The 11,830-nt window shown below is 44.2% G+C and overlaps 1 protein-coding gene across 1 annotated transcript in view; it reads left to right on the plus strand.

The window, feature by feature from the left end:
- LOC126413130 (G1/S-specific cyclin-D2-like) overlaps positions 1-11,409 on the plus strand; it is a 143,791-nt gene extending 132,382 nt beyond the window's left edge. The window contains exon 4 of the mRNA XM_050083022.1: positions 11,204-11,409. Coding sequence (XP_049938979.1) covers positions 11,204-11,409 — 206 coding nt within the window. The remainder of the gene's footprint in view (positions 1-11,203) is intronic.
- The last annotated feature ends 421 nt before the right edge of the window (positions 11,410-11,830 follow it).

The following is an 11,830-nucleotide window of genomic DNA, read 5'->3' on the forward strand; positions in this document are numbered from 1 at the left end:
GACCGTTATAATCCCAAGGGGACCCTCACAAAGCCCCTTTAAACCCTGAAACCTCATAAAACGAAATAGAACAATGAGCACGAATATTTTTCAGGGAATTAAAAACTTTACATTCTTGAGCTAAAACAATGTATTAAAAATAATGTAGGTTTGAGAAACTTTTTGAATAATTGGTGGAATAACAAAACAAAATGAAACAGAAGAAAAGTGCCGGAGGAGGAATCGAACGAGAGACCTCTGTCGTATGAGTCCGAGCCCTAACCATCTAGGCCAGACGGCGGCTCGGCAATGGTCTTAACATTTTATACTCATAAGGCATGTAAGAAACTTTGGGTCGATTTTTCCCGGGATTTTCCGTGTAGTGCGTCCTAATATTTTAACCACGTGAGGTGTTAGGGGTCCTCTTTCACCACACAAAATTTCGGACAAATCCCTGACGCCACGGTCGTGCCGTCTTCTTCTAAGTTATGTTTTTTTTATATAGACACAAATTAGGAGAATAAAACGATTATTCTGTGAAATGTCAGACGTAAAGGCCGAATTGTCGTCTTGAAACTCATTGTTACTTCGGTGGTTCATTCTGTAAAGAAAGCTCATGTCTTAAGAGATTTGCAGTGTGGTGACTTTAAAGATTTCACTGAACTCAGCTAGGCATGCCTGACAGGACTTGTGCCAGGCGCGCCTACTGAATAATCGAAGGACGTCGATCGGCAAGCTTTAACAGCGTGCGAGGTCAGTGCACCGTGGCTACGCGCCTTTTATGCCCGTCGGCGTCGCCATTAGCTGCCTCGTGGCGCGTGGCGGTTGCCGCGTTGTCAGAGGGGTGCAGTTATTTGTTCAGCAGATAGCAGAGCGCAGCGCGGGTAGGGCCCGGCTGGGTGTGGCGCAGCCGCCTCGAAGCGCGCCTTAGATCGCCCGCATTGTGGCTTTAAACTTTTTTCTGCCTCCACCTCGGGACCTTTAAACGCCGCTACCTGAGCAGGACCTTTAAACTCCGCTACCTGCGCAGCTGGACCTTTAAACTTCCTCTCCCGGGCTGACGAGCTTCCCCTTTAAACTGGTCCAACAGGATTGTTTGGGCAGCTGGCGGCGAGCTTTAGGGAGACCAATGTCTTTCCGTTTACACGCCACAAAATGTACAGCACAGGACAGTCGATATTTGAAAAACGATTTACGCTCTCGTGTTAAAGTGTTACATTGAATCCATTTTGCTAGCCTCATCAAACTTCGCCTTTTCGAGCGTCGATTGCTTTGCGCGAATGTTGCCTGCAAATCAGATGCTCCGATTTCATCAACACGATAAAATGAGGTTTTATCAGTACTTTTGTAATTTTATTATAAACAGAGAGTACGATTTCCATATGGACGTTGGTAAACGCAGGCGGGAACTGTTCAAGAAGAAATGTTGAAAAATCTTATCCACACCAATGCACTGAGACGATAAAGTCACTAGATAGCGATATGTACATCACAGATGTCGGTAGTATCGAGTACCCAAGATATAAAGAGGCAGTGCAATCTGGGACCTGTTGTTTTGTACTCAGGTTCAAGATGGTTCAAATGGATCTAAGCACTATGGGACTTAAAATCTGAGGTCATCAGTCCCCTGGACTTAGAACTACTTAAACCTAACTAACCTAAGGACATCACACACATCCATGCCCGAGGCAGGATTCGAATCTGCGACCGTAGCAGCCGCGTGGTTCCGGACTGTAGCGCCTAGAACCGCTTAGCCACACCGGCTGGCTGTACTCACAAGGGAACCTCCCCATCACACCCCCCTCAGATTTAGTTATAAGTTGGCACAGTGGATAGGCCTTGAAAAACTGAACACAGATCAATCGAGAAAACAGGAAGAAGTTGTGTGGAACTATGAAAAAAATAAGCAAAATATACAAACTGAGTAGTCCATGCGCAAGATGGGCAACATCAAGGATTATGTCAGTAGCGCCGTGGTCCCGTGGTTAGCGTGAGCAACTGCGGAGCGAGAGGTCCTTGGTTCAAGTCTTCCCTCTAGTGAAAAGTTTACTTTCATTATTTTTGCAAAGTTATGATCTGTCCGTTCGTTCATTGACGTCTCTGTTAACTGTAATAAGTTTAGTGTCTGTGTTTTGCGACCGCACCGCAAAACCGTGCGATTAGTAGACGAAACGACGTGCCTCTCCAATGGGAACCGAAAACATTTGCTGGATTCATATTGCCCACGGAATACATCTCACGTATTTAATGTACTCTCGTCCAAAGTAGCGAACAGTCAACTGCCAGCCAGGGAGCCTCGTTGGCAGGAATACTGTCTCTTCCGTGCGCTGTAGTCGACTGACGTCGTGTGTTTCGATGTTTGTTTAGGTGTAGCGTCCCCATACTACGGCGCAGTTACCTCGCATAGGACGGACGGACAGATAACAATTGTCTGAAAATAAAAAAAATTAAACTTTTTACTCGAGGAAAGACTTGAACCAAGGACCTCTCGTTCGGCAGCTGCTCACGCTAACCACGGGACCACGGCTCTCCTAAGCTGACGCTCTCCTTGATGTTGCCTATCTTGCGCATGGACTACTCAGTTTGTATATTTTGCTTATTTTTGTCATAGTTCCACACAACTTCTTCCTGTTTTCTCGATTGATCTGTGTTCAGTTTTTCAAGGCCTATCCACTGTGCCAACTTATAACTAAATCTGAGGGGGGTGCGATGGGGAGGCTCCCTTGTCAGGTGATTCATAGAAAAAGGTCCCCGACGAGTTTATGACCGCACGACGGGAACTAACAGACTTCGAACGCGGGGTGTAGTTGGAGCTAGACGTATAGGATATTCCATTTTGGAAATCGCTAGGGAATTCGGTATTCCGAGTTCCACATTGCCAAGAGCGTGTCGTGAATACCAAATTTGGGGCACTGTATATGTGCGCACGTGAATGCAAAATGACACCGCAGAAATTTACAATCTGTGCACCACGACCTAAATACTTTACGGACACCTTATTCTGCGAACGTCAACGCTATCTAAAATGTGAAAAAGGAACTAGAAAGGCGCCAGAGACAGCACATCCTAATTAACGAGGCGCAGTTGAAAGAAATACTTCCTCAGGAAGCAAGCAAGTTTGTTTTGTCGACATTGCGCATGTTGGAGACTGTTAGCTGCCATAGTAGGGACCACTGTGTAAAAAGAGTACAACAGTGGCCTTGTTCAAGCAGGCAGAGCATTTGCCTTCGTTGAGTGTGGGAAATCACGCAGACTGTAAAAGGCCAGACTGGCATCTGAAGCTCCTTCTTCCCGGTGCATCCAGTCAAGTTTCTTTAATAACTGTTACCTCGCTGCCAGCCGGTGTGGCCGAGCGGTTCTAGGCGCTACAGCCTCGAACCGCGCGACCGCTACGGTCGCAGGTTCGTATCCTGCCTCGGGCATGGATGCGTGTGGTGTCCTTAGGTTAGTTAGGTTTAAGTAGTTCTAAGTTCTAGGGGACTGATAACCTCAGAAGTTAAGTCCCATAGTGCTCAGGGCCATTTGAACCATTTGCCTGGTAGTCTTTCGGAAGTTGCATGGAATTGTGCAACTACTCTGTCCATAAACAAGCCTTTTAGAGCAACTATCCTGGTGTTCACTTGAAGTGATTCGGGGAAAAAGCCGCAATTCTAACTGAATGCCAAACAGGGTGGTGAAACGAAAAAGCCACGGTTGTTAACACTTTGTTATTATTCTCCACACCAAGGAAATCAACTCCTTCAGAAGGAATTTTAGGAAAACAAAAGTGCAGGATAATTGTGAATCTGGGAGTGGCAAGGTTCAAATGGTTCAAATGGCTCTGAGCACTATGCGACTTCTGAGGTCATCAGTCGCCTAGAACTTAGAACTAATTAAACCTAACTAGCCTAAGGACATCACACACATCCATGCCCGAGGCACGATTCGAAACTGCGACCGTAGCGGTCGCTCGGTTCTAGACTGTAGCGCCCAGAACCGCACGGAGTGGCAAGGTATATATGTAAACGCGCATTGTGGTACTGTCAGTTGTTTGGTGAACCCAAAAAAAATAAAACACTGAATCTTGCTAATTTAGTGTGGCACTCACACTCCCTCGTACATGTTTCTGCAGAATGCCCGCCCATAATACTCGGCAGGACGAAATGGTAACGCGGCCGTAGTATGAACGAATGTCGCGTGACAGGGTACAGCCGTGTTTCAATTCAAAGTAGCGCGCCTTGTTACTTCGCAATGCGAGCGTGATAAGCCATCACGAAACTGGACACTGAGACTAGCAAAGAAACTCTGAGAAACTGTTCATCTTTGGGATTCGATTTTTAAAAGGTGCCGGAATAAGTCATTTATTTTTTACACACTGTGAGTAAATGTTGGGAGTAACAGTGCCCAACGAGTATTGTCAAACTAGTGCTGTTTCATCGTTGTGAATTCAGTGTTTTGTTTCGTGATTATTTCTCACCTGACTATAACAGGACTGTAATTTAGAAACGCACAAAAAATAAAAACAAGCAGAGAGAAGGAAAGCCGAACTCATGGCACTGATTAAGGAGCGCTAACTTTCTCCTCTTCATTACACTGACAAATTTTGCAACAAAAAGGGTTCCTACCTGCCACCGCTATACCAATTAGACCTAAACCGCCGCCTCCTTAAGAAATCGAACTCCCATGTGTAAAATAGCCTTCTACTTTTGAATAATATACAAATGTGTTAACGTGTTAAATAGTTGATGTTAACATGTGAGAAAGTTTAGGAAAGGTTTAAAATTGTCCTTAACGTTTGTCGGAAGTCACAAACTGCCTTTATAACGAAACACTGCATGAGTTCAGTGTTGATAATTTGCATTCAGTTTTAAACAAAAGTTACTTTTCTCACGCATCTCAGTGTTCGACGTCATACCTGGTGAACTGTGTCTTTCACAGTGATACAATGTTGCAAGTGCGTTCAGTGGTATACATGCATACGACTTGCAAAATGTTTTGCGAGTAGAGTTCAAAAAATGGCTCTGAGCACTATAAGACGTAACATCTGAGGTCATCAGTCCTAACATCTGAGGTCATCAGTCCCCTAGAACTTATAGCTACTTAAACCTAACCAACCTAAGGACATCACACACATCCATGTTCGAGGTAGGATTCGAACCTGCGACCGTAGCGGTCGCGCGGTTCCAGACTGAGGCGCATAGTACCGCTCGGCCACATCGGCCGGCCGCGAGTAGAGTGACTAGTAAAGAAGTAATACATTAGAACGTCATGTTAGATGTTGAAGTTCTATTGCATGAACAGCGGAAATGCAATAAGCGATAAACTTTCTTCCTTTCATAATTTTGTGGCCGATGTCGGCGAGAAATAATTTCGTAAAGGTTTGATATTATGTGTAAAGTTTGTTGGAAGTCCCTAAGCACTCTCATTCACAAATACTGGTGGAATAAAGTGCAGGCACTTGGGCAACGTCAGTAGAGTAGATTATGAGTAGCATATGACCGAATTTGAAGTTTTTAAATTCGGTCAGTAATTATGCGAATAAATATCAAATTTCTATTGCCCCTGTAAGCCGATGGGTAGGCAACCTGTAAGCGGGATTACTTGTAAATTCCTGTATACCTGTAGTTGCTTAGTGATATAGAAGCTGTAGAACTGGTGTGAAGTTTTCCAAATAATCAGGTTCTCAGTCGTAATAAGCAAATCTCACTTGCTAACCTGAAAAAATAACCGCTGTTGCTTTTGATGTTAATGAACAAACGAAGTGGTCAACTTGCCTGGTGCAAGCATTTTGATCTAACTTTTCTTCGCTGACTCGCTCATCAATTTTGCTACTTTTGAATTAAGGTGGCTTTTCAGGAGGCCTCAAATTACCGGGTGGACTTCCTTCCAGACCTTTCCAGGGTAGGAAAAGTTTGCAGTAGTTGCCCGGAAACCCGAGACCTCGGCATTACAACCTAGGATCGCTAAATAGTAGCCCACACCGCGACTTGTTTTTGTAGCAGTCATTTTCGCTTTTAGTGTGATATATTAGAAGGCCTCAAAGGCCGGGTGTCACATCAAAAACGTGTGTGATGACTAATGGAGGAGAGATACTGTGACGGTTGGTTGGTTGGTTGGTTGGTTGGTCGGTCGGTTGATTTGGGGGAGGGGAGAAAACAGCAAGGTCATCGGTTTAGGGAAGGATGAGGAAGGAAATCGGCCATGCCCTTTCAAATGAACCATCCCGGCATTTGCCTCAAACTTTTAGCAAAATCACGGAAAACCTAAATGAGGCTGGCCGGACGCGAATTTGAACCGTCGTCCTCCAAATGCCAGTCCAGTGTGCTAACCACTGCGCCACCTTGCTCGATAGGTAATACGTATGCGGCCTGAAACAGCCGGTAGAGGTATGCGACCATTATTATTAATAAAATTGATTGTTTGCGACTACTTACCTTTTCAAAAATGCAAACAAGTACTATCTGATTTTTTTGTGCATTTATTCCAATATAATAAAATCAGTAGGCATAGATTCGAACAAAAAGTTGGCATTATCATCCCCGACTGAAACGGCAGTCGACTAATCAGTCGTAATCTCTGTGGGAAATAGCGACATCTATATTTATAGTCTGCAAACCACTTTGAAGTGCGTGGCAGAGGTTACGCCCCACTGTAACAGTTATTAGGGCATTTTCCCGTTTCATTCACTTACGGAGCGTGGGAAGAGTGCAGTTTAAATGCATCTTAGCGCACTGTAATTACCCTTGTCCTCCAGATCTCTACGGGAGCGATACGTATGGTATAACCGTGGAGACATTATTTAAAGGCAGTTTTTGAAGCTTTGTAAGTAGGCTTTATAAATTTTTTTTCAATCTTCAAGGGGTTCAGTTTCTTCAGTATCTCTGTGACACTCCCCCTACGCCCAGACAAACCTGTGATCATTCGTGCTGTCTATTTCAGTACACGTTCAATATTCAGCGTTAGTCGTATTTGGTACGGGTTCCACATACTAGAGCAGTGTACCAGGATGGGTCGCACTAAGCTATGTGATATTTCCATTTCATATTCATGATTCCCAAAGTATTTAAACTAATTTCTTATAGGTGAATGGAAAAACTGGTAGATGCCCACCTCGGGGAAGATCGGTTTGGGTTCTGGAGAAATGCAGGAACATGCGAGGCAATACTGACCCTATGACTTGCCTTAGAAGATAGGTTAAGAAAAGGCAAACTTACGATTATAGCATTTGTAGACCACAGAAAGCTTTAAACAATGCTGACTGGACACACTCTTTGAAATTCCGAAAGTAGCAGGGCTAAAGTACAGGGAGCAAAAGGCTATTTACAACGTGTACAGAAACTAGACGACAGTTATAAGAGTCAAAGGGCATGAAAAGGAGCACAGATTGAGCAGAGAGTGAGATTATCTCTGACGCTATTCAATCTGTACATTGAGCAAGGAAACCGAAGAAAAATTTTGAGAAGGTATTGAAGTTCAAGAAGAAGAAATATAAACTTTGTGGTTTGTGGATGACATTTTAATTCTGTCAGAGACCGTAAAAGACTTGAAGGAGCAGTTAAACGGAACGGAAAATGTCATGAAAGGAAGTAATAAGATGAACACCAACAAAAGCAAACAATGATAATGGAATATAGTCGAATTAAACCAGGTTGTTCTGAGGGAATTAGATTAGGAAAAGAGACTCTTAAAAGTAGTAGATTAGTTTTGCTATTTGGGGCGGCAAAATAATTAATGATGGGCGGAGTAGAGAGGACATAGCCTAAAATGTACACTGGCAAAGACAAGAAAAAGCGTTTCTGAAGAAGAGAACTTTGTTAACATCGAATATAACTTTAAGTGTTAGGAAGTATTTCTGAAGGTATTTGTGTGGAGTATAGGCATGTGTGGAAATGAAACATGGACGATGAACGTTTTAAACAAGAAGAGAATAGGAGCTTTTGAGATGTGGTGTTACAGGAGACTGCTGAAGATTAGATGGGTAGATCACGTAACTAATAGGAGGCACTGAATAGCATTGGGGAGAAATTTCTGGTGCAATTTGACTAGAAGAAGGGATCGGTTGACAAGACGCATTCCGAGACATCAAGGGATCAACAGTTTAGTACTGGAGGGAAGCGTGGAGGATAAAAATCATAGAGGGAGACACAGAGATGAATACAGTAAGCAGATTCTGAAGAATGTGGGTTGCAGTTGTTAATCAGAGATGAAGAGGCTTGCACAGAATGGAATATCTTGGAGAGCTCATCCAACTCTTCGGACTGAAGACGACAACAACAACAACAACAACAACAGCAGCAGCACCATTGCTATTTGGCACATTCGGGTTTTAATATGAGGTGACCGGTTCCAAATGTGACTGATTATTGTAGTCATAAGGTACTAACATTCTGCGTTTTGTGAACCGCGCACTTTTAAAATTCTGAATACTTAACACAAACTGCTTGTCTTTGCAGCACTGTGAAATTTTGTGTGTGTCGCTTTTTTTGGATAGAATAACACTATAGGTAACTGCAAGCTCTGCAAAACTTCTGACATTACTATTAATATTGTCTCCCAGGTGATTAATATACAACACCAACAACAAGAGACTCTACACATTGTGTTCTGTACGTTTTGTATCTGTTCTTGTTGTAATATATCCATAAAATGTATCCACTGTTCAAAAGTTCATAACTTGCAAACTAATTGACGGAGTTGTCTCATTTTTGGTGAAAGTGTAGCTTAAAGTCCAACTTAAAGATATCACTGTAGGTGTTCGAAATGGTCACCATTAACATCCACACACAAACAATGCCGCCGAACTGCAGCACGAACTACTGACTGCAACGTGTTCATTTGGATATTTGCACATGAATGTAGGATGGATTCTCGGAAGTTAATCCAATGTGCGTGGCTTTTGTCGATAAACGACGTCCTTTAGTGTTCCCCACAGGTAAAAGTCCAGAGGAGTTGGGTTGGGGAACGTGGTGGATACTCCACAGCACCTCTACGGCCTATCTATCTTCCTGGTAGATTTTCGTCGAGATACGCCCTAACACGATTTTGGTAGTGGGCTGGGGCACCATCTTGTTGAAAGTAAACTCTTCCGTCTCTATACAAGTCTCGGATGGCAGTTAAAATGGATGTCTGAAGCTTCTGAAGGTACACCTCATCGGTAACTGTGCCGTCAAAGAAGAATGGCCCAATCAAGCCCCGGTAAGACAACCCACACCACACATTTACTCCTGGCAAATTCACGGCTTTGTCCAGATGGACGTTCGCGATTTTCGGCAGCCCAGTAGATGCAATTGTGGCGATTTACTGTATCATTTTGTTTGAACTGTGCCTTATCAGACCACAGTCATCTCTGCAAACTCTTCATCGTTGCGCACTATGTTAGTAAACCACTCGCAGTACATCATTCTACGATCTGGGTCGTCGTCCTTCATTGCGTGTAGCAATCGTGGGATGTAGGACTTGTTTGTGTTACAGGTAGTCCAGTGTACATCTTTAACACAGCCATCGGCTTCATATTTGTCTCGAATGCGACGAATCGTTAAACGTGTCGGTGGCGCTGTTTGATACTCATTTCGCCATTGCCGCTGAACCTCATTAATGTTTTCGTACTTAAAGTACCACTTCAAAACTTTCTTTCATCGAATGTAAGCCTTGCGACAGCCATGTGTACTCGAGTAACTAGGTGCAACTTACATGGGAACCTTCCCATCGCACACAACCCGCCCCCCCCCCCCTCAGATTTAGTTATAAGTTGGCACAGTGGATAGGCCTTGGAAAACCGGACAAAGATCAATCAAGAAAACAGGAAGAAGTTGTGTGGAACTATAATAAAAATAAGCAAAATATACAAACTTAGTCGTCCATGTGCAAGATAGGCAACATCAAGGATAGGTTGAGCTCAAGAGTGCCGTGGTCCCGTGGTTAGTGTGAGCAGCTGCGGAACGAGAGGTCCTTGGTTCAAGTCTTCCCTCGAGTGAAAAGTTTAATTTTTTATTTTCAGACAATTATCAAAGTTCAGGCACTCATACATAATCAACTTCGCTCTCCAAAATTCCAGGACATGTTCAGATTTGCTTGGACATATGCAGGATTTGACGGTCTACACACGGAAAAATTGAAAACGTTAAAAATATATGTTTTGACAGAGCACAGGGAAAATTGTGCGACTTTTGCATTCATTTGTTGCAGTTTGTGACAAACTCTCTTATGTTTTCATCACTTTTGTGGGAGTGATTATCACATCGACAAAAAAACCTAAATCGGGCAAGGTAGAAGAATCTTTTTACCCATTCGCCAAGTGTACAAGTTAGGTGAGTCGACAACATATTCCTGTCATGTGATGCACATGCCGTCACCAGTGACGTATAGAATATATCAGACGTGTTTTCCTGTGGAGGAATCGGTTGACCTATGACCTTGCGATCAACTGTTTTCGGTTCCCATTGGAGAGGCACGTCCTTTCGTCTACTAATCGCACGGTTTTGCGGTGCGGTCGCAAAACACAGACACTAAACTTATTACAGTGAACAGAGACGTCAATGAACGAACGGACAGATCATAACTTTGCGAAAATAAAGAAAGTAAACTTTTCACTCGAGGGAAGACTTGAACCAAGTACCTCTCGTTCGGCAGCTGCTCACGCTAACAATGGGACCACGGCGCTCTTGAGCTCATACTATCCTTGATGTTGCCTATCTTGCGCATGGACTACTCAGTTTGTATATTTTGCTTATTTTTGTCATAGTTCCACACAACTTCTTCCTGTTTTCTCGATTGATCTGTGTTCAGTTTTTCAAGGCCTATCCACTGTGCCAACTTATAACTAAATCTGAGGAGGGTGCGATGGGGAGGGTCCCTTATAAGAACAAAACACTATCTGGCGACTGTCATCAGACAAAACAAAACAACGCAATACAACGCTTGTGTGGCGACTGCCGGAACTACAAACTATTAGACTACCAAAGATGAGACAACTCCGTCGATTAGTTGGCCAGTTATGAACTTTTAAACAGTGGATATATAAGCCCCGCGGCGGATGTGGTGACATTGATTACGTGAGCAGCGGAAGGATTAAATGTAAGGGGGTGCCGAGTGCAACGCTGTGACTCGGCCTAAAGAATAGGAATGGACTCCAAGGGCAGGAGAGCGGATGCCTGGTGTGGGAAGCGTGTCGGCTGCAGCGTCAAATGCGGCGCAGCGAGGCCCGCGACAATAAGTGCATTGAGAGCGGCCTGTGACGTATGCGGAGGCAGCTGCGGCCAGAGAAAGGAAGGTGGAGGGGAGGGGGCTGAGCTCGCCACACAGCTGGGGGCGGCAGGTGGGCAGGCGGCGGCTGCCCGCATTGCGCAGCATGCGGGGCTTCTGGACCACGCGAGTCGCGACTTGCAGTTCAAGGCTGGCGCGGGCAGGTTGGCGCTGGACGTGGCCCTGCAAGGCAGGCTGCGAAGGGACTGAAAGTATCGAAAGAAACAGCAATTTTACTGTCACTGTTTATTTCCACAACCGCGTTTCAAAGATTTGAACTTCCATCATAAGTGGATTTATTTGTATTAATCGACCTGCGTGTGTTGTCACTACTTAGAAGCAGCCTTTTGGCACTGTCTAGAAGAGAAACAAAGCATTAATACACTAAGGAATTAATAACATTAGCTGCCAGTGGGCATTGATTTAAATCAATAAGGAAAGTTAAAATTTGGTGCCGGACCAGAATTGGGATCAGTCTTCTGCTTACTACGTACATGCGCTAATCGCTGCGCCATCTGGACGTAGTGATCATTGCAACTGCATAAACTGCTCTAGTACGCCTCCCGTCAGACCTAAATTCACAACTTAATCCACATACTACTGATGTCCGGATGTACTCTACGCTCGAGCT

This window comes from Schistocerca serialis, chromosome 7 (genome assembly GCF_023864345.2).
Source record: "Schistocerca serialis cubense isolate TAMUIC-IGC-003099 chromosome 7, iqSchSeri2.2, whole genome shotgun sequence".
In the NCBI taxonomy this organism is placed as follows: domain Eukaryota; kingdom Metazoa; phylum Arthropoda; class Insecta; order Orthoptera; family Acrididae; genus Schistocerca; species Schistocerca serialis.